The sequence below is a fragment of the Cynoglossus semilaevis genome, chromosome 10 (assembly GCF_000523025.1).
Source record: "Cynoglossus semilaevis isolate Cse_v1.0 chromosome 10, Cse_v1.0, whole genome shotgun sequence".
In the NCBI taxonomy this organism is placed as follows: Eukaryota; Metazoa; Chordata; class Actinopteri; order Pleuronectiformes; family Cynoglossidae; genus Cynoglossus; species Cynoglossus semilaevis.
In genome coordinates, this window is record NC_024316.1 from 13758404 (window position 1) to 13780826 (window position 22423).

A 22423-nucleotide genomic window follows, 5' to 3' on the forward strand; every position below is an offset into this window, starting at 1 on the left:
TCATTTAACATTTGAACCCACAGATGTACCATGTTTTCCGGGCTATATGTTGCACTTTTTTCATCCTCTCTCTGGGTTTGCGACTTATACTCAGGTGTGACTTATATATAAAGATATACCATTTCACATGTTCGTTATTTTCACACGGACAGCCGCTAGAGGGCACTCTAGGCTTGTGTACCAGTATCCTCTACTCCTGTACCACTGACAATTTACATGTTTGTTATTTTCACACTGACAGCCGCTAGAGGGAGCAGGTGCGACTTATACTCCAGAGCAACTTAGAGTTCAGAAAATACAGTAATGATAAAGAGATGGAAAGTTGTCTAAAAGGTCATACAATCTTGTCTAAAGAATATCATTTACTTCCTGTATTTATTGTCGTTTTAACTAATTAAGTCACTTTTAAATGTGTTAATCTACAAAGTTTCCAGACGACGTAACACTCATTTCTATCCTCTCTCTTTTAAATGAAGCAATGACTTAAATTACACACAAAGAAGAAACACAGTCCAACCGGACATCAGACATATTTTGTCCATCAACGACAAATGTCTCCGCCCTCACCCACGGAAAGACAAAACACAGGGAAACAAAGGAGAGAAGAGGAGGACGACGAGCGGAGACAAAGAGAGACAGATGGACATAAAGCGGGGGAGCGTAAACAAGACAGAATGAAAATGTCAGTTGTGATGTTATTGTCTGCATGTCACGATTACCAGAACAGCTGCTTTGATTGACAGGTGGGGCGGGGCTGAGCGCGCTGCTCAAGAGTTAAAACAATGGAAACCAGAGTTCCAGCAGCTGCACGGGATTCAAAGGTGTTTTAATGTTCTGACAATGAACTCAGAGAGAAGCTGCTAATGCTAATGTTCCTGAGCGTCAGTCCATCACCTGCTGATTTAACGCCGCTCTGAATGTACTTGATCCTGGGGTTACCAGGGGTAGGAATGTCCCAGAGAAACAGGAAGAAGAATGGGTGACCTGGGGCATGAAATTACTGGGGCTACAGATTAAGGTGTGTAACCTCAGGTAAGTGTGTGTGTGTGTGTGTGTGTGTGGTCCAGTGCAGAGCTGCAGGATGGCAACAGGAGGGAAGGGGAAGGTGAGACGAGGTGGAGCACCAAAACCTCAGGGCACAGTCCTCATGAGCCCGAGCTTCACTTTTTCTACTGTAAATATCATTAAATGTGCTAAATTGTTCAGGGGAGAGAGTGGTGCAGTGGCAGAACTCTCATCTGCCACTAGATGGCTCTGGGTTTGTACCACCTAATCTCCCCAACTCCCCAAATTAAAGAGTCACAGTAAGAACTGGATTAAAAACTCCTGACGAGGAGTTGTAGCTGCAGCCATTCAAACAAAAACACAAACATTTCCATTATTTTTGACTCAGGCAACATAAAAGGTCCTGAGGTTCATGAGAAATATTTTAAAAATATTATAAACTTACTGCTTAGGTAATACATTAATAGATGAAGGACACAAGGCTTCGACAAAGTGTTTTCAAGGCTTTAACTTATTTTCTGGTATAAACATGAACCATTAATTTTTTTTTTCATCCATTCAGTAAAAAAAACGTTTTCTTCTACGACTTATTAAAAAAGAAGAAAAGGTCAAATCTCATCATAGAAAAACAGTATATTCCTTTCATCAACACCTTTCATATTGTCACCTCCAACACTAGCCTCCTTAAAGGCTGCGTCCAGGAGGAGAGGAAACAAGAGTCTGTGATGGAGTCATCCGTCCTCCACCCTCAGAGCCTTAGTTTGAACCACAAACCCAGGCACGGTTCATTATAAGCTGTTCAGATGTGAGCATAACTCATTGTCTGCCCCCTGACGAATTACAGGTGAATTACACTTCGTGTGTGTCATCAGAACAGGACAGAGTAAAACTGCAGGAAATGCTACACAACAAAGAGGAACTTTTGTTCAACAACTTGAGAAAGAAGAGAAAAAACTGTAACTGATGTTCAATTAGAACTGTTAGAATGCAACAGAACTGTTGGAGCTGATTTAGAGATGCTGCCGTTGGGACGGCAGAGGGACAGAGGGACGTCGAACACCGTACCTGTCCATGTAAGTCAGCAAATTAACAGCACTGACATTAACAGCCAGTGTGTGTCTGGTAATTGAATCTACTGCACACGTCCCACAGTGAGGTTTACCATTTCCAGAACAGCGTTTCTGTTCATTTGTTCTTAAAAAAGATTTCTCAGTTTGAGCTTCATTCTCGGTTGATCTCAGTTTGGTCATTTTTCTTATCATTAAAAAAAGACAGATTCTACTGAATTTTTTTTAGCTCGTTTCGCCCACTCAGATCTTAAGGACATGATTTTTCAATCCAACGCCAGTGGAGCAGTGGAAGGATCAACAGTGATGTCATCAGGACATCGTGACAGGAAATGCTTACGGTGATTTCAGAGGTTGAACGATGTTGAAGGAACATCAGCGACTGAGACCAGTTTCTGCTGAAACGGACAAACTCGGAAAAATGACAAACGTTTGGAAGGAGATAAAATCCTCCGCATCCAAGTTCCTCACACTTTCAGCCTCTCTCTCTCGTTCTCACCCCCACTCCACCAACACACACACACGCACACTCACACACAGCACAAATATACTACAAATACAGTATAGGCTTCATATATGAGTCAAACCTGACCCTCATTTGAATCCTCTGAAAATACCCACTCACTCAGTGGGCACCGCGAGGTTCCCACACGACAACAGGATTTAAACTAAAGAAAGTCACTACAAGTGTAGATACACACACACACACACACACACACACACACACACACACAGATCAGAGAGCTAAAGAAAAAGAAAGAAAACTAGAATCCACAACGATACAACTGTTCCTCTGGGCTTTGAACATAAAGTTCACACACTGGATGGGAATATGTCTGAATATGATTATGGGAGAGCGGGGTAGAGAGAGTGTGAGTGAGAGAGAGAGGGAGGGAGGGAGGGAGCTGGAGAGGGAGTGTAAGAATGAGAGAGAGAGAGAGAGAGAGAATCATAGATAAAGGGTCCACAATACAACGTTAGACCACTGAGGTCCACAACCTCAGTGCAGGTCTGAACTGCAGCGGTCCCCTCCCCTCCCCCATCCATCCTCCCCCCCATCACAGGGGTCTGAAGTTCCCAGAAAAAAAAAAAAAGTAAACAAAGCAAATGAAGAAAAATCCATGTGATGAACATAAACAAAGCCATCGTCTGCATAGAGCATTGTTTCCCAAAGACTGGGTCGCGACCCTCAGGTGGGTCCCAAGAGATTTTTTGGGGTGTTTTTAGGGTCTTGCAGGAGTTTACAATAATGTCTATTGACTTGGGTCGATAGACTGATTAAAGTTAGATTTTTTTCTAGTTTAAACAAAACTAAGTCACTTCAGAAACACTGTCTGGTGAATTCCATTTCACGGTAAAAAAAAACAGATCAGCGTTGACTCAACAGTTCAAAACACTGATGGTGGCCGTAGGCTGCTGTTTAACATTCAATTATCATTTAACGCTGAAGTGACGTTTGTTGATTATCTGAGGGGGAAACGACGTGCAGGTAAAAATAGATGAATCCACCTGTAGGGGGCAGCTGCCGATAACCAGACGTCTCTGTGGCACGTGCACCGACTCAGAGCTGCTGCTGCTGCTGATAATAATAATAATAATAATACATTTTATTTATAAGCGCCTTTCAAGTCACCCAAGGACACTGTACATAAACAAAAACAAAAAACAGAACAAACAACACATACGCTCAAGCAAAAGCAATGTCGAGTGTAAACAGAAACAGAGAGCAAGTGACAGATCAGATGACAGGAACAGCTCGGAGGAAAAGCTCTCTCACCCTCTCTCTCTCTCTTTACCCGCGCACACACACACACACACACACAGAGAGGGAAAGTGATTGACAGCTCCCACAAGGGTTTTAGTGAATTATTCAGTGCAGTTTGATGGAGCGACAGACGGGAGAGCGTGCAGAGAGACCGAACATCAGTCGGAGTCACAGACCGAGGGAGGGGAGTGAGACGGGCGCTGAGACAGACAGGTGTAAGGCTGGGGGGGGGGGGCATCAGAACTTTCCTCCAGGCGTTGGTTTATTCATAATCAATAACTATTGAATTTTACATAAACCTGTGTACATTTGAAGTCCCTGGACTTTAAATTCTTAAAGAAATGTTTTTTTTTATGTTCCCCGTGTTTCTTCACTTGCTGCTGGTCACCAGCTCAGAGGAAGTTATAAATCTGACACACAGACAGCAACAAAAAGACAGTTTGTTCCAACTTATGTGACCTGGAAGAGATGAAAAAAACACAACTGGTTTTTTTAAGAACAGAACTTTTTTTTTCAAAAAAGTAAAGACTCTGCTGAAGGATTCCCTTTAAAAAAAGAGAGACAACATCTGATCAACATCTGAGACTCAACCAAGCAGATATAAAAAATCAAAATATCTAATACTGTAATAATAAAAGAAATTTTGTCAACAAAAGAGGCAGAACAGGACCATCAACCTCAAACTTCTCACCGTTTCACTTCTATTTATTTACTCCTATTAGCCAGAGCAGGACTTCATTAAACACTAAGACTAAACAGCTAACATTAACTGTGCTTCCAAAGTCAATAAGTGCCTCTAAAACAGCTGCAGCGTGTGTGACTGACCAATCATGTACAACTTTCACAACAGAAGAATAAATAAAAAGTCACATTTACTGAAGAGGAACTGCCATAGAAATTCCCTCTCTTCTGATTTCAAAACTAACGTGGCTAATCAGCTAGCCCAGTAGCTATTCTTGTCACATTTATGTCATTTGACAGCTTCCTGCACCTAATATTTTCCTGCGGCCTGTGAAAATGATTTGCATCCAGTTTTATTTCAAGTGAGTAAAAAAAAAAAAAAATTGTAAAAATATTTTAGCATCACGACAACTGGATCAGGTTACATTTTTGGAACGGATATGATGTAACTTCTCTCCTGTTACTGACTTCTTAGGCACAGCAACACTCCTGCCCTGAAACATGTGAATTCAATGATCTTCACTAAAAGTGGGGCAGCCAGTAGATTTTGGCTGGACTAAACTGAAACAAAACTGTGCCACCGTTGGCCAAAACAAAAGGATTCAATTAAACACATTTTTGCTCAGGAGATTATGACAAGTACAGTGCAACATTAACCCATTCAGTGTTTACAAGTACAGTGCAACATTAACCCATTCTAATGTATATTCTTTCTGTTTGTTTCTTTAAATCAGTAGCTATAAATAGCAGTGTGAAACTCATCTGACTGATGGTGAAACTCACTTCAACAGAACACAGTTTTAAAACATTTTGACTGAAACGATTCTTTAGACAAACGACAGCTACAGTTCAGTTCAGTGTTTGGTACTTGAGGACGTAAGTCAAAGGTTCAGGTCAGAATTGAAAGACTTGGTGTTTGGTACTTGAGGACGTAAATCAAAGGTTCAGGTCAGAATTGAAAGACTTCATAATAATAATGGCAAATTGTCACCTCATGTTTAAATGAACACACACTAATATATACACACACACACACACACACACAAAGAGGAGCACTACCCTAAGCAGCAGGCTAACCACCTGAGCTGGCTAACCATTTGGAACCATTTCAATTACTTCTCTCTGGGATTGATTGATCTGGTCTGGCACAGACAAATAAAACCCCCAATTTGATTGTGCTCCAAACTACAACCCTCTCTGACCACTGAACTCAAAGCACCACTGCAGCTTCTGTTGATTTAAACTCTGGACGTTCTGCTACAAAAACAAACAAGAAAACATTTCATACAATGTATAAAAAAATTTATACAAAATATATATTTCTGTCAGGTCCATTAGTGTTTGGAAAATAGAGTGGAGTGTCTAATCAGAAAAAAAGAAGCTAAATTCTGAATGTATTATTTTGATGATTATTTTAAACCTATTATCTTAATATTGGTTTCTGCTACGAGCGCAAAAAAAACCCAAAAAACCTTAATGAATCTGCTTTGTTCCTGACAATAATCCTTCTCCTCTGAGGAACAGCAGCGGAAGATCCTTTTTGTGACTGTTGTTTTACAATAATCATCATATTTTCTGTCGATAAGCTGAGGTGAATATTATTTTAGGAAAGTTCATCCACCTGAAACTGCCTCACTTGTTTCATTTTGTTTCTTACAATCCCCAGAACGGCTGTCCAGTGTCCAGAGTTAAAAATATCTGACCTTGACTCAGACAACACAGTTAGAGTCTTCAGTTAAGAAAAGGTGAGTCGACCTTGATTCAAACCTTAACCTGTCTTCAAGCTGCAATGCATTATGGGCTGATCTGTGCTCTTACAGATGTGAATAATGGTCACGGCTCTGGAGATGGATTTCTCCGCAGGATTTTTTCGACAGCACTGGAACGAGATTGACTGATGTGCTGGTATACCCTAGTGGACGACTTCAGAAATATTCTGTGGAACTGATTTAAAACTAGGGCTGGTTCGATCTGATACCCAGCATCGGCATCTGTCCGATATTGATCAAAAACCACTGTAGCTCATCTGATCCGATACCAAAGCCCAAATGCTAATGGGGGATAGAAGAAGGTATCGGACTGATATTCCAAATCACAGTATTTGACATAAAAGGTTGTGCTATCCCTAATTATATGTAAACAACTTATGCGCTAAAGAAAACCCCCACGATCCTCACCATCAACAGATTAAGTTCAGTTTTTCTTCAACTACTTCACACACGTCTGCTCCAATGTCACTTGTGCTGATGCCAGAAAATGTGAAACAATGCAGTATATAGGTCCAATATCACAATGTAATTATAATATAATACAGCAGTAGAGTTGAACTCTACCCTGAGCCTCAGCTGTAGTACTGTTTGGATATCTGTGTGTACATTAGCGCTGCATTTCACAGAGCGTGAGCTCCGATTTCTAGACATTTTTTTTGTAATCTCATACATGTCTCGGTCCCAGGGGTGTTTTAACTCCGACTTGTTCTGCCAACTGTCTCTCACCGTCGTTGGTCTTAAACCCAGTTGGACTTTTTTTTCCCCCTTTCTAATAAATGACCAGCTGCTAACACTGCAGACCGACCTGTGAGTTCCCAGCAGCGCTGTACAATGATTTTTTTTATTACTACTGTATGACTGCAGATGATGCTGAATTAAAACACATGCATTACAGACTCGCCATTATACCCAGAATACACCACTGCTGTAGTTCCACCACAGTTACAGATCATCGGTTATTATACACATTCTACTGTCTGTACAACGCATGATATATGGACGTAATGTGTTGGAATTCTGTCATTATTTTGTTTAAATATCACCGACAAAACAGACCACTGTAGTAGCAATGAAAAAAAAAACCTCAAACAGCAATTTAAATAATCCCTGTGGAACCGTGGGGCTATGTTTTCAGATATTTCCTGTTTCTGATCCTCAGTCGTTTCTGTCGTTCATTCATTCGTTTTGTTCTTCTGAATTTGACTGACATTTGAATCAACAAACGTCTCATTTAAGAAAAAACAAGCTGTCAAGACAATCAGACGGTGTGGTGTTAAAAGTGTGAAAACTAAATTAAATTCTCTCCCCACATCCAGGCAAAACATCAGAACTTTTTACTTGCAAGTCAAGGCGTTATCTACATTTTGTCAGTGGAGCTGCGGAGATATTGAAATTTAAGTCAACCTCACATCTCCAGAAGGACAACAGATATTGAAAGTCAACCTCACATCTCCAGAAGGACAGGCTGCTGGTCTGAATGTGTAGTGAGTACGTCTAAGACTGCTTAGGAAAAAAAACTTTTGCCTCTGCTTATTGATCTGGAAGAAAACCAAACTCACTGCATAGAAAATATTATAACGAGCGAAGGGCAGGAGCACAGGAGCAGCAGTGGTCAGTCCACACCACAATGACCATGTTCTTCACCGACAGATCAGAGCCACAGTGGACGGAACAAGAACCATTGTAGAGAGAGTGTGTATTTTTTACTCCGGTGATGCTCACACGGCATTGAACTGTTTAAATTCTTTTATCAAAAAGCTGAGAGGTTTGACATTTGTATGTGTCTCTTCAGCCAACGAAGCCTCCTCTCCAGTGGTTCGTCTTCACTGTCAACAGTGAATGTGGTGGAATTCACACAGCACACATGTGCATACACCAACACGGGCGCAGCGCATTCACACATGTACATGGCGCACATATTAAACACATACGCACGCACGCACGCGCACGCACACACGCCAAAGCACGTTCATCCAAAAGCAGCGCTCCTACCTCCAGACCTGTCCCAGCTGGAGGACGTGCAGCACGGTTTGAAAGACCCACATGCAGACGGTGCAGCACCTCCGAGGTTGGCCGACCCTCCCTGCCGTGTCAGCCGGGACAGTGGACGTGTAAACCGGCGGAACGTTGCTGTCGTTCTCGCCGCGCTGGTCGCTGTCCTTGGTGCTTAAAGTGCTGTCGGCTGCCGCGCCTGCCGCGCTCCCTCCGCCTGCCGCCGCCGCCGCTCCGCCCCCGCCGCTCCGTCCCCGCCGCTCTGATCCGAGTAGTCATACACGAACCACCTGAAACTCAACACCTGGACGACGGCGGAGGGCACCACCACAAAGACGAGCGTCAAGCCGAACCACCAGTAGTCGCCTCTCAGGTAGTAGTCGGCGGCCAGCCACAGGTCAGTCGCGCCGTCGGAGAAAAAGACGAGCAGGGCGCAGAGCACCCAGCAGCAGTCCAGCAGGGTGTAGGGTTTTCCGCCCGCCGAGGTGCAGCGGGGCCGGGCGGCGGCGGGGATCCCCGGCTCCGAGAGGCTCCTGGGCGTGTTGTCATCTTCCACAGACACCGCTGCTCCATCCGACTTAGCGGCCATGTTGGTTAGGATAGGGGAGAAAGACGGAAAGAGGTGGGGAAACTGGAAAGGGAGAGAGAGGGAGAGACAAGTAGAGAGAGAGTGACAGAGGTGGGAGGGGGGATGCTTGTGTGCAGGAGAGAGGAGAGAGAGTGAGAGAGATTACATCATAACTAGCCTCATCATCAACCAATTAATTGTGAGGCGTCATTTCTAAAAGTGCCTTCAACGCCGCGCGTTGGACATTCAACTGACAACAGTAGAAATCAGCCACCGACACTGACCCGAGGAGATTCTATCTCATCATATTTTCTATCTGTCATCAAATCTATTCGACATCATCTTTTCCCCCCTGTCCCTGCAGCAGCAGCAGCAGCAGCAGTGCCTCAGCTCCACATGGTCACTGTTGGTCCCCTCATTCTTGTTCATCTCCCTCTGACGCTGTGCGTCCTTCACCGTGTCCGTTCCCTTAACACACTGTCAGTCTTCAGACCAGGCGACATGTCAAATGTGCCATGACTTAAAATCACCAGGTTTTATTTTTCGCGACGGTGCGTAAATAAATCATCTCACCAACATGTTCTGTCGCTCAATATTTACCTTTCACGGAGGTTCGTCCCGCTTCGTGTTTGCACAGGTGCATGAATTCAAACGAGCGTTTCGGTCTATTGTCTTGCTGGACAAAAAAAAAAAGAATAAAAAAAAGTAGAGGGTTTCACCAGGGAAACAGGACCAGCACGGTCTGATGTATTGACTGTGTTCTTCCCATTTCCATTTCCATTGTCCCGCACTGCTTTCATTATTGCATTTTAAACAAACCCCGAGGACGAACTGGCTCAGGGTAATGTATATATCCTAGTTTATATGTCTGTGCTAATTAACCCGTTAATTAGCAAAGAAATTCCCGCTTGGATAGATGCAATGTAAAGATTGCAGTACTTGCAATTAAACTCTTTATGTTATATATCTTATATATAGTATCGTATAAATATATAATACAATATATAATATATAAATAGTACAGAGCACCTGTGGGGAAAAAAACTGTAAGAAATCCATATAATTTAATTTAATAATAATTAAACACCGGCATTATCCCAAAGATTTCTCAGTTAGAGTTAAATATGGGTTTTTCAACCTCAGGTTCTGCAACCTCAGGTAGGGCCGCCTGGACTTCAAAAGGGGTCGCAATGTCTGAAATGTCTGGTCATCAAGTGCCAATCTTGATAATTAGACCAATCACCGTTAGCGGTTTAGGCTATTGAGGAAACGACTGCTTATATTCAATGACATATCTGAGAGTTTAGGCTAATGGGGGAACTACTGCTTATATTCAATGACATATCTGAGCTACCCTGCTACATGTAGTAACAAAGTACCACAGTACTGCTAACGTCTGAGACTGCATCAGGAAAAGGGAGTTCGTTCATGAACTTTAGGTAAAAACAGTATCAATGTCAGTGAAATCCAGTAGAATAACAAGAATGTGTCCGACACTTAGTGATGTTAAGAAGTTATGTTGATAAAACTAAGTCCAAAACTAAACCAAGGTCTTTGAACAACGGTCATTATCAAACCCAAAAGGTTTTGAGTTTTTAAATAAATTACTATTTGACTTTCCTAAACTGAGACAAAAGGCTTATTAGGAGCACATTGTTACAATTTCAAGTAGCTTTGCTAAATGATTAAACTGAAATCAAACAAAAATATTCAAAGGTGGAGACTGCCTTAAAAAAAACAAAAACCCAAAAGGATTAAAACTGCAAGGCCAGACACTTCCAGAGAATAAATTAAAAAATGATAAAATCTTGGGAAAGTAAAAACCAGTCAGCCAAGGACTTGGTGTGTGTGGAGAGGCTGTGGCTCCAAAAAGAAGTTTTAATGACTTTTTTTTTCTTCCTGTTTGAGCTGCTGCTTCAGACTATTAGATCTCTGTGATCTCACACATTAGGAACAACTGTAATGTTTGTAATAGTAGTAGTGGTGTTGTCAGCCAAAAACATACTGAATAAGGATGTGTTAATATTACTTTTTAAAAGCATACACACGTAAATACACTTTTAGCACAGAGGGATAAATATCAGGAGTGAAGAGAAGGTCAGAGCCGTCACCTAGACTCTTCTTCTGAGACGAGCTGACAGTGGCTGCAGTAACAGTCCGTCCCAGTAAGGGTCCATCAGCACCACTGGGTCCAGAGCAGCGCGGCTCTTCCACCTCACACACTCAGCCTCAGTTTCAGCAGCAGGTCCTTTAAAGTACATTTCCTCATTTTAACGAGGCCGTGATGCATTAAGCTGACGACACACAGAGCGACTGGTCTGTTTGCAGTGGTGACCGTACTAATTGAAAAGATCCCATAAACTCGGAGTATAATAGGCAGTGAAACCCTTCGGTGAATTATGGCTCCGACGTCTCTGCGCTTCACTGCCCCCAATAAATTAATCAGCTGCTGTGTCTCCACCTTGGTTCAGAACGGGGCTTATCAGAGCTGGGCTGAGTCTCCACTGTGAGCGGACCATAACACCAGGCCCAGTTTGTAAATCTGGAGTTTATCACTCCCCGTTTAAAAAACGTCTGCAGCAGCAGCAGCAGCAGCCACATCCACAGGTTCGTTCCCTTCTTTGGGCCTCGGCCCTGTCAGGACCTGATGTGAAAACTAACATGATTTAGGTGATGAGTGAAGTTCTTCCACGAGCCCTGATGGGCCTTTAAATGGAGAGCAGTGTTACAGAAGCTTCAGATTTGACTATTCTGGGACTGAGTGGAAAAGCTCATTCTGGATTTATTACATTATTAACTTATGAGTTAATTACTGTTGAGGCCGGTGGACCCTCAAGGCAAAAAAAAAAAAAAAAAATCCTCTCAGTTTAAAAATAGAAACATCAATTTCAATGATTCTAACGTTTTCTTACTCCAGTCCTTCGTACAGGGCTGTAGACTTCAACGATCTGCATAAATTTATAATTTTTTAAACAAACTGACTTTGACAGACATCTACACTTAGACTTTTGATTTAGGCTGTCTTCTGTTGTTCAGCCACAGCAACACTTTCTGTTGAAACATTAATGATTTTTTAAGGATAACAATACTTGTCTTTCTGCTGCCGTTCAATAAAACCACAAAGTGTAAATAAATATTTACACTTTGTTCAATTTAAAGCAGCCGTCGCGCAGACATTGCTGCTTATAGTAGAGTTTATTTTTATTACAAACACATATGCTCCCTCTAGGTGGTGCTATAAATGCAGTTAAGATGCCTTAGTGCACAGTTTGAGTACTGGTATGTCAAAATAGTTCTGATCTAGTGCAGTAGACGGTGGAACCGTTCTTTGCATTATGGTGTGAAAACTGGTCATCGTTCACAGAGTTTAGGAAATGAAACTTAGGACGACTGACCAGTGGTCAAGTAATTAGTTGTACTGTCCTGTGTACTGCACCACAGAGCTCCCAATGTCCTAGGGAGTCGTACACCGCCAACAATGGTCTGAAAAATTTTAGTTAATTTTGAAACATAAAATAACAATTAAAAAAAATCTCAAAATTGCATTCTGCACAAAATAGGTTTTATTTGGAATTTTATTACTTTACTGTATTACTAAGTATTTTTATATAACCATGGTTTGTTGTGCAACATTGTGTATCTTTGAAGTCTTTAAACCATGGTTTGTTGTGCTAATTCAATGAATGAATCCTGCAACATTGTGTATCTTTGAAGTCTTTGCAACAGAAAGGAAAAAAAACATAAATACAGACAAAGTGGAAAAAACACAACAATATATACCTGGGCAAAAAATGAGAAAAAAATACTGTAAAAAAGATTTGTTTTCAATATATACAGTATCTATATTTATATATATCTTCCTACAAACTCCTGGAGCTGGAGTGTCGGCCTCTTTGTTGCCTGTACAACGGTTTAAAATACCAAAAACCCTGTTCATGAATTAGTGAAAACATGGCCCATCAATGCAGAGACCACATCAGGTTGCTCCACGTATAATATTTGTGTTGCAGAAACAACACTCCCCTGGAGGCTGTGGTGTTTTTTCTCCTCTTTTCCTCCCATAACTTGTGTTGTTTGTATCACTCACAGGCTGCACATATCCTGACAAATGAGGGTCATTATCAGTTTGAGAGCAGAGGGATCTAATTAGAGGTCTCAGATCAGCGCTGCCACTGCTGTGATACACTTTAGTGAATGCAGACACACTCCGAGTGTCAGAGGAGATCCTGGAACATCTGCACAATCCCAACTGTTTATTAAAACTTATTTATTGTTTTTAGCAGGTCATATTATTTATGTATGTATCGTTTGTTAACGATACATAGCTAGCTCGCGCATAATGGACAGGTTTTTGACTCTGCTGTGTTTCTTTAATCCCAACAGGAAGTGGCAACTGAAGTCAGGCGATAATGTGTCATATAGGTCAGTGCCTTTCAAAGTGGAGGCTGCTGCTCCCTGGTACGCCACTAGGGGCACTAAGGGGCATCCAAAAATTGGATGAAAGATTACAAAAAAAAATTATTTTATAGCCATTTGTGCTGAAGCGTCCAACACTGTTGTAATTGTTAGATTCTCAAGTTTCCGATGGCACCTGAACGCACCTCGTGTGACAGCAGCAACTTCGGCATGGCAACATCATAATCTGTGTAGACCTGGAGGTTTTAAGCCTGTTGACAAGCTGCTCTGCTCCTTAAGCTAGCGGATAGCTAGCTTAAAGAACAAGATATAATGTAGCTAGCTAGCGCATTTCTTATGCTAAACAAATGTATTAATTGAAAACATGTTTGCTAATTATTTTCTTATGCTAAACAAATGTATTAATTATGAAGAGGTGAGAAAAGTCAAAAGTTTTTGTATATTTTGATGCATCGTCTGTGGGTTGGCACAGGGAGTCCCCGCCCAGAAACTAATGCTGTTAAGGAGGCCCTGGCATGGAAATGTTTTGGAACCCTGGTATAGGTAACAGTGTCTGTCTTGAGATTTAATTCTGGTCTATCCCACCATAAAGTAAATTTGTTTTGACTGAAACCTAGCGCTGACGAAGCTGATAAATGTTCACTGACAAACCAAAGTGTGATTTATTCCAGCTGTCACACACAGACTTCAAAATATTTATTCAAGGTAAACAATCAAGGTATCAACACTGCTTTGATGGACACATGGTAAATAAGGTTGATTGAAGAGATTACCAAAAACCAAAAAACAAAATGTAGCCTCGGTGAAAAACAAACAAACAGGAGAACATTAAGTAATGCAGTAGTTTGGAGGTATTACTTCAGTGATACTAGGATGTACTGTATATCACTGCATCACTGTTGTTTCACAGCAATGGATTTGGAGTTATATGGTTCTCCGCTGACAGCATGAATGTGATTGGACCAAAAACTGCTGAATGGCACCGTCCATTAGCTTAGCACCCATCAGTCGGCTGAGCTATGTATGTACTGCCCCCCTCGTACCCCCCTGTCCCCCTCCACTCCACTCCACTCCCACAAATCTTCAGGGAACTTCCCTGAGTAGGATGGATTCAGTTTGGGACGACGGCGCGTGTTCACACTCTAATACTATTCACTCTTCAAAGAGCTGATCTATAACTTAATATTTATTTCCTGTGCCGTGTGACATTTCCCACCACTTAGGAGTTAGGAGTGTCATCTTGCTATTACCTCCGCTGAATTGATTACAGTGACAGGCCTCAAGCCTCCGCTATTGAACAACAAATCCCTTTGAAATCAACCATGTTTTATGCGGCTTATTTTAGCATTTAGCCTTTTGTGAGTCTGTCCATCATAGGACTTCAGTTTCAGGACTTATTTATCCTGTCTGGCTCCACATGTAGCGTACACTGCAGGCCTGGGTACACACTTGGATCAGTACCACTGATCAGGGGTACACACACCACAGTTTGGGACTTATATAGCATAGCATATTAGCAGCGTGCACGTGTGAAGTACAAACAACATTCATTTAAAAGAATCTGTATTTATGTTTTTTATCATCATCCTTTTACAAACTACTGTTTTCCACACTGATGTCTCCTGGATTTAAAGGTTTGTAAAGATCGGTTCTATGTCACACCAGTTCTGGCCAAACACTGAATGCAGCGGTGGATTCACTGACACTCTGTTATGGGAAACTTAAGTGCTCACTGAGACTTGAAGAAACTTACAAGGAGTTATTGCCCAAAGGAGCTGTTCAGCTCATAGTTATAGTTTCACGGCACTTGAGTGGCACAGATCAGCATCGGTACCTTCATCGGTTCTGTTTCCAGCAGCAGAAAATAAAATATGTCCCCCGCACTCAGACTAAAGAAAGACCCTAAAGAGCCGTTGTGTTACATAATAAACCAAGGGAGGCAGATACAAATAGTGCGATGTTGGTTCAGGTGACTCCTGTCTGAATAGTACTGGAACATTTCAGAACTTTTGTCCAAACTAAAACACAGTCAGATTCCTCAGTACAGTAGCAGTTTCCAGGTTTATCTCTGTAACTTTTTTATGAGCCAACAGAAAGTGAGAAAAACAACATGTTGCGATAATACAAAGCTGTTTACTAGAAATTCCCTCCAAAGGAAGACCAAAATAAATTAAAAAAAAAAACAAATTGGAGCACAATTCCTTCCTCAGACTATTGTCATAAATCCAGGCTGGGCTTGTCTGTATAAAAACAGACCACGCTGTGAGTAAATCCATCAGTCACTGTCTGCGGCCTGATTGATGTTCCCACCAGGAGACTCCGTCACTGAGAGCCACCACTGGCTTAAAGCATTGATCACACGTTAAACTCTGCCGCCTCGTCGTACTGCACCATAAATATTTATATATTATGTTCTTTTTGGCATTTCCAGCTTTTATTGGAGAGACGGCCGCAGAGAGGGGGAAACGAAAAATGGGAAGAGAGAAGTGGTGTCACATTTAGTGTCCTTAAAATTAATAAGACAATCCCTTCAAAGGCAGGCGATGGAGCTTGGTTAAAAAAAATACACTACACTTAATCACTGTTTGCTTAAAATGCAGTACTACTGCAGTACTTGGTGTGTATGAAGGTCTGAAGATGATCTTTCTAAGATGAGAATGTACACTGCAGAAGATGTTAGCATCATGTTTGCTAACGTAGGCACTGCTAGGTCCGATCAAACTGAAAGCTGATCACTAACCGTCCAACAGTGTTCTCTAATACTGACACCTACTGTAGAGGCACTCACACGCAACGTTCAAACTTCACACTGAAAGACCCAAGAACCATGTAGTAAACGTGTGATCTACTTGCTCTAAAGCTAGCCGGCTAACCACTGGTGGCTAACCATCAATCACGTGGCCAACTGGTGCAAATGTTTTGCTAAAATGCTACTACAGGCCACTGCATCATTTACACTGGGGCTATTAATCATCCTCCAGGAAGTTTAGATGTCTGTTGTTGGCACAAAGAGTCTGACACTCATTTTCCCAATACTTGTCAATACTTTTGTTTATCTCAGTTAAAATAAAATATTTGTCTTCACAGTACTGACGTATACCTTACAATTTGGGTTATACTGTCAATATATTCTATCTATTTATTTATTTTGGGTATTTCTGAAGCAGAAGTAGACTGTGCTAAAGCTGTTTCCTGTGTGTGGATATACCAACTATAGTAACATTTGGGTTTCTGATACGACGCTGCCTATAAGATACAGTGTTTCACATTATTTTGTCGAAAATGGTTGGAGGGACTTTTTATTTACGTGCTAATCTCTGCAGTTTAGTCTCTAAAAACGGATTCATGTTGCCTTTTGTCCGATGTTTAGTTAGCATTCACTGGGTTGTAAAATAAAATAAGATTATAATGGGAGTATTCTGAAGTCTGTAGATGAGACGCAGACTTTTTCCTTTGAATCTGTTTAATTATTCACTGTTAGTGGTGAGAATGAATTACTCCTGGAGTTCCAGTCCTCCAAAAATGGCAACAGCCTCATTATGGTTTTAATAGGCTCTCCACAAGACGGAGTACAGATGAAGGGAACATGTAAGACCGAAAGGGCAGAATTCTATTTTTTACTGACAATGTTTCACAGCAAATAATGTGGAACGTTTGAGAATTAGTGTTTCCCTAAATTGAGCTACATTTAAACCCAACATTTAGTCATCGATGTGTCACGAAACTACATTTATCACACCCTTACTTTACGTTTAAGCGCTAGCTGTCATTTGCGTTACTTTTTTTTTTTTTTTTTTTTAAATAAACTGGCGCAGCTTCAAGTTATTTTAAATGATGCAGTGGGTGAGCTCTGCTCTCAGTGATATTCTGATTTCCACTCTGACATGGCTGCCCAAGGAGCTGCTCTGATTATTACTGATGATCTCCTGGAAAGTTTGACATTTAGGGGTATGGTGTGGGAGTAAAGATACGGTGAGTGGCAATTCTCCAGATGAAAATACTTCATTTGGCGAGACACGGCAGAGGTTGAGACATTTCTGAAGCTGACAAACCTACTCAGATAATTACTCTTTATATCTGTGGGAGATGAAGAGATTCTCAGGCGAAATCAACCTGTTGAATCTCCAGGCGAGGGCTCTCCAACAAAAGCATCACTCTCTCTGTGAGATTCTGCTGCGATCAGAAATGAAAAACGAAGGCTCACCACAAGCTCAGCAAAACGGAAGAGTTGACGACTTGAAAAACAAAGTCTGAACTAATTAATCTGAATTTCTGATGAGGCTGCAGCATTTGGCATTAACAGTATAAATCCATAGACCTGGCACGGCCTGTGTCAACAATACAGGCCCATTGGTGGAGTAATGGTATTGAGGTTTTTATTTAGCTCAGTGTGGCTAATCCATCATTGTTTTGAGCTACAGTTATTAAAGTGATATTGTCAGCCACCCATATGTGGCTGAAGATCCTGTTCTATATGGTCTGTCTATCGTGATTTTACAAAGCAAAAGTAAAAAAGAAAAGCTCTGGTATGTGTCAGCAGGTTGGAAAAGTTTCTCGACACATTCAATAGTATCCGATAGTAGTATACATCACAGTTTATACTAGTCTATCTACTAACAAAGTTTACTACAAATACCAAAAATTTTTTAAAATTAAAATCCTAATGATCCTAATCTTCTTTTTTGGATACATAGGCAGAGCGGCATCATTTGGGTTAGAATACTGCCACCTACTGGGATAGATTTCTATCGAGAAAAAATGTCCACCCAACAGTGTCCAAACATTCAGAAAAAGAAATTCAAAATATAATTAAAAATCTAAACATTTTTTCTCTACATACAGTGACCTCCATTTTCAAAGGTGATGCTTTAAAAAAATTCCAACATGTAACAAATTACAAATAGAAAAATACTGGAAACCAGAAACTCAAAAACTCAAATCAGACACCAGTGAAATGAAAACATTAGGGTTCAAACTTTTGACTTACTTCATGTACTTCATACTTCATCCGTGTCTCACGGCCCATTTTTACAATAACATCACGACCTTTTCATTTCATTCTTTGTTATTTTGTCCTTTCTGTGTAATTCTTGTACAGCCCAGGACCAGCACAGCTGAGGCTGCTTTATAAGGGCATTAACCATAAAAACAGCAAGAAAGAAGTGATTAAACTTTTTTAACTAGAGTCTCCCTGGCTAAAGAAAAAAAAGGGGGAAAGCTTTCTAATCCATCATGTGCCACAGAGACAATTTTCAGGAAGTCAGAAGTGCTACTCAGGCTGTGTTTATTTAAAAAGTCCTGATGTTGTGTTTCCCCATGCCAACAGTTTAATATCACTAACAGTTGATTATTTATGACCCCTCTCCTCGTCTGTGTTCTTAGCTTAATTACTTCAGGGTTATGTGTAATCACTGATGGAGGGGCTGAGACAGCAGACAAAAGGAGGTGGAAGGAAAATGTGAGCGTGAACAAAAGGCTGAGGTGAATTTTAGGTGAAGGAACGACAACAGGAAGAATCGCTGTTAAAAAAGATGCTGTTGTTCTTTCCGACTGCAGTGGATCATGACAAACAGAACCATAATCAGCTCAATGATTTTTATGATGTAGGTGGAGAACACGTCACAGCTGATGGACTCACGTCACATTAAAATAAAAAGTTATTATAACACATCTTTTGGTATGTTCCAGCGCGGCAATCAAGCTGTGCAAATTACCATATAAACAACGTTAATTAATTTTTTATATATGATAATTAAATTCAATAGGGCTGCTCACTTTGATCTATTATACTATATTTACATATACATACCGCAAACACTGCCATCAAGAGACCTGTGTTACTACACTACTGTTATACATAAACAAATGTCACTGGAATATAAATAATCAAATAAAAACCATCAACCCTAAACCAACTATCTGCCTAATATACCTGTTTATGGTCGTATAGTTATTTGTGTTTTTCACTGTTTCTCCTGCCGAGCTCGACTTTCTTTCTTTCCTTCCGTCAACGGATTAGTTCATTGGTGTAGAAGCAAACAGGAAGTCTAAGGAGCTGATCATTGATATAACCATCTGACATTCTGCACCACACTTGTGTACTTTTCTGCCACTCCTGACCAATCAATCCAGTTTCTTATCCAGTATCTCAACTGATTAAAAACCTTCCATAGATAGGAAAAACATATAGGTGGACAAGCACATTAGCGCCCCCAACCCTAATTTATAATCAATGCAAAGCTTCTTGTACTTCTTGCGACAGGTCTGCGGGTAAAGTGTAACTAGTACTTCCTGCTTAGTGACTACACTGGTACAACAATACATGTGCTAATGTGTGTTCGACACCCACACAGCTTGACCACCAGGCTGTGGCAGGAAGCCAGTGGTCAACGTTTTGCCCAGGCATTAAGCTAAACATGTCTCTCCTTGGAGCCCAGTGCTTTAAAACCAATAAACCCACAGCACAGCATAATGAAATGGGCGATTTAGGAGCAGCATAAGCCAGTGGTCTACACTCAGTGAAGAGGAGAGATGCTTTTTCTCCTGACTCAAGTATTTGCAGTCAGGGACTCCAAACTTCTCTGAGTGTCTGCTGAGAAAAGAAGAATAAACAAAACTAAACAACAAAAACTGTGCTGTCTTTTATAACTCCTATCTTTTCTACCTAACAAATTAGCCTCTTTTTCTATTTTGCTCCGATCAGGGTCATGTCTGCTTCTGAGCTTTATTTATTAGTCAAATCCTGAGGTTACTCCATGACATGTTTTTTATATTAATTTTTTTTTTATTTTGACTGCTTGACTACGTCCGTTTCTAATCTTCTCTTTAATCTTTAACTTTACTGAAGTTTACCAAAATACTGAATATAAATTATACTATAATATTATCAAACAGCAGCATCTACTGAGATGTATGTACTTTAACACAGATCTCTATGGGAAAACTGCTGTCAGCTTTTAGGGCTTTTTTTTTTCTTTTGTTTGTTTGTTTTTAAAAGCACTTCACTTCACGCTCACTTCTTGCTCTCTTGGGTAAAATCATTCCACTCCATCGAGTTGTCCTGTCCACTTAGTGAAGATGTCTGCAACATCCCCAGACATCTACAGACCTGCATCTATAGGGTCGGAGTCGGAGCTTCAGCCCAAGTCGGGGAAAACAAAGCAGAAATGATGTCTTTGCTGGTCGGGCACACAAGTAAGAGTTCGTCATGATGGGAGTTTTTTAAGTTCCTAATAAGAAAGAGAAAATCCTAATACATGTGCCGTTGCTCAAAATAGGTTGGAAAACACTGTCTTAAATAGTAAAAAATTAAACACGACAAAAAAAGTCAAACTTTATCCAGTTTGCACTCACAGCACACTCACACTCAGTATGTGATACTTCAGTACAATTCTATTGGATTCTGGAAATCTCAGCCGTGTGACTGGATCCGCACTCCTCGCCTGAGGCCAACTGCTTCACTTATTTTTATTTTTTTAACAAGTTTTGGATTTGGACGAGTTCATCATGAACCAGGTCACTCTCCAACAAAACATTAGACGCAGTTTAATGTAAAATAAATGACATTTTAAAGTCATAAAAAGTCACAAAAATAAGAACTGCTCTAAAGTCCCAGTCCGCCCACACGTCTTCCTAACAAGCCCACTGCAGCCACCACGGAGTGGAGTAATGTTACAGACAGAAAATAAAGGAAACAGTACTAGAGAAACAGTACCATTTAGAAGACGAGACGGCATCTTTACAGGCGACAAAAGACGGTGGTGATTTATAAAACACGCTGTGAAGACTCGCTGATCTGAGGCAGATGTTTCAGGAAAGTAGTCGTCATCTCTAATACTGAAACATGTGGTTGTTGGGAGGTCACCATGTGACCCAGGATTAACCCAGGAGAAAAGTGTTTGAAGATGAATGTTGAATGCGTTCAATCAATTTTTGATTTTTTTTCATGAAATTACACCTGTAGTAAAGTTTTCATTCCTGGAGCCCAGTGGTTCTCAAACTTTTGAACCAGTGGGTTTTTTCAACCCTCACCTGCCTCTGTCGACCCAAAAAAATTCTTGACAAATTACATTTCAAATTGATTTAACTAACACCAGGTAGGATCATATTCCAAAATAAATAAATAAAAGTGCAGTAGTGCCATCATCACTCAAACCTTGAAAATGTCTTCCTGTTTGCTGCACCCCACCTGTCATGTCTCTGGTGCCCACCAGCCCCACACTGAGAGGCACTGCTCTAGTGAACCACTTGCTAGGTCCTGCTTTAGCCCCTTGCAAAATATTACACTGGAGACGTTAATTAAATAAATAGTCCTTCACTACAGTGACAAAACAAACAAACAAAGATGGAGTTAAAAAAATCCCTGCCTGAACTCACTCCTCTGGACCTCTGCAAGTCCCAAAGCCTGAAATGTAAAATGATTAACCTCATCCATGACTGATCATGAAGTGCTGCTCACTGGTGCATGCTGTGTATTGCACCCTGGACTAGTAACCCACTTATAACACTCCACAGTCATTAAGTACAGCAATTGCTTCATCAGCAGTCTGCAGGTAAAAATGATGCCCTTGCTGTTTGCATTGCTTCACACCTCTCTGACTTCGCAACTTCTTCACTGCCTCCAGTTCAAATGTTACATTTTCTCTCAGTGCTCTTTCTGCATTTTAAACATAAAGACAGCCTTATTCTCAGGAGGCTGCTTCCTGTTTACTCTGGATGCATTCATCAAGATGTATAATAATAGTAATGATAACAATTAACCTACAATTAAATATGGGTATGTGTGTGTGTGTGTGTGTGTGTGTGTTGAAGACGTCAACAAACCACAGGCAGAGATGGAGATACCAGGAGGAACACAGACAGAGAAACAAAGAAAGAGGAAAAGACAAAGACAGATCAAGTGAAAATGTGAAAAGAATGACTCCAGGGAGAGAGCTAGTAGAGATGACGTCACTGCAGTCAGTACAGAACCAGAACACACAGAGCAGGTATGTCCTCGTCAACTCACTTTTTAACAGTCAAAGTCAAGGTCATTGTCATTTCAGCAAATAAAATTCAACAGAAACTGTATTTTTTGATCATAGTGAATAAAAAAAAAACCCCAAAACATTTAAACATAGCTATGTAAAGAAACCCCCAAAACATTTAAACATAGCTATGT

At 40.9% G+C, this 22423-nt stretch overlaps 1 protein-coding gene across 1 annotated transcript in view; it reads right to left on the reverse strand.

Moving 5' to 3' along the window:
* The window catches only part of xkr7b (XK, Kell blood group complex subunit-related family, member 7b), a 47915-nt gene that overhangs the window by 24030 nt on the left and 1462 nt on the right, over positions 1-22423 (reverse strand). Inside the window, 2 exon segments of the mRNA XM_008318927.3 lie at positions 8280-8527; positions 8530-8910. Of these exon segments, the coding sequence (XP_008317149.2) occupies positions 8280-8527; positions 8530-8868 (587 nt within the window). The 5' untranslated portion in view covers positions 8869-8910.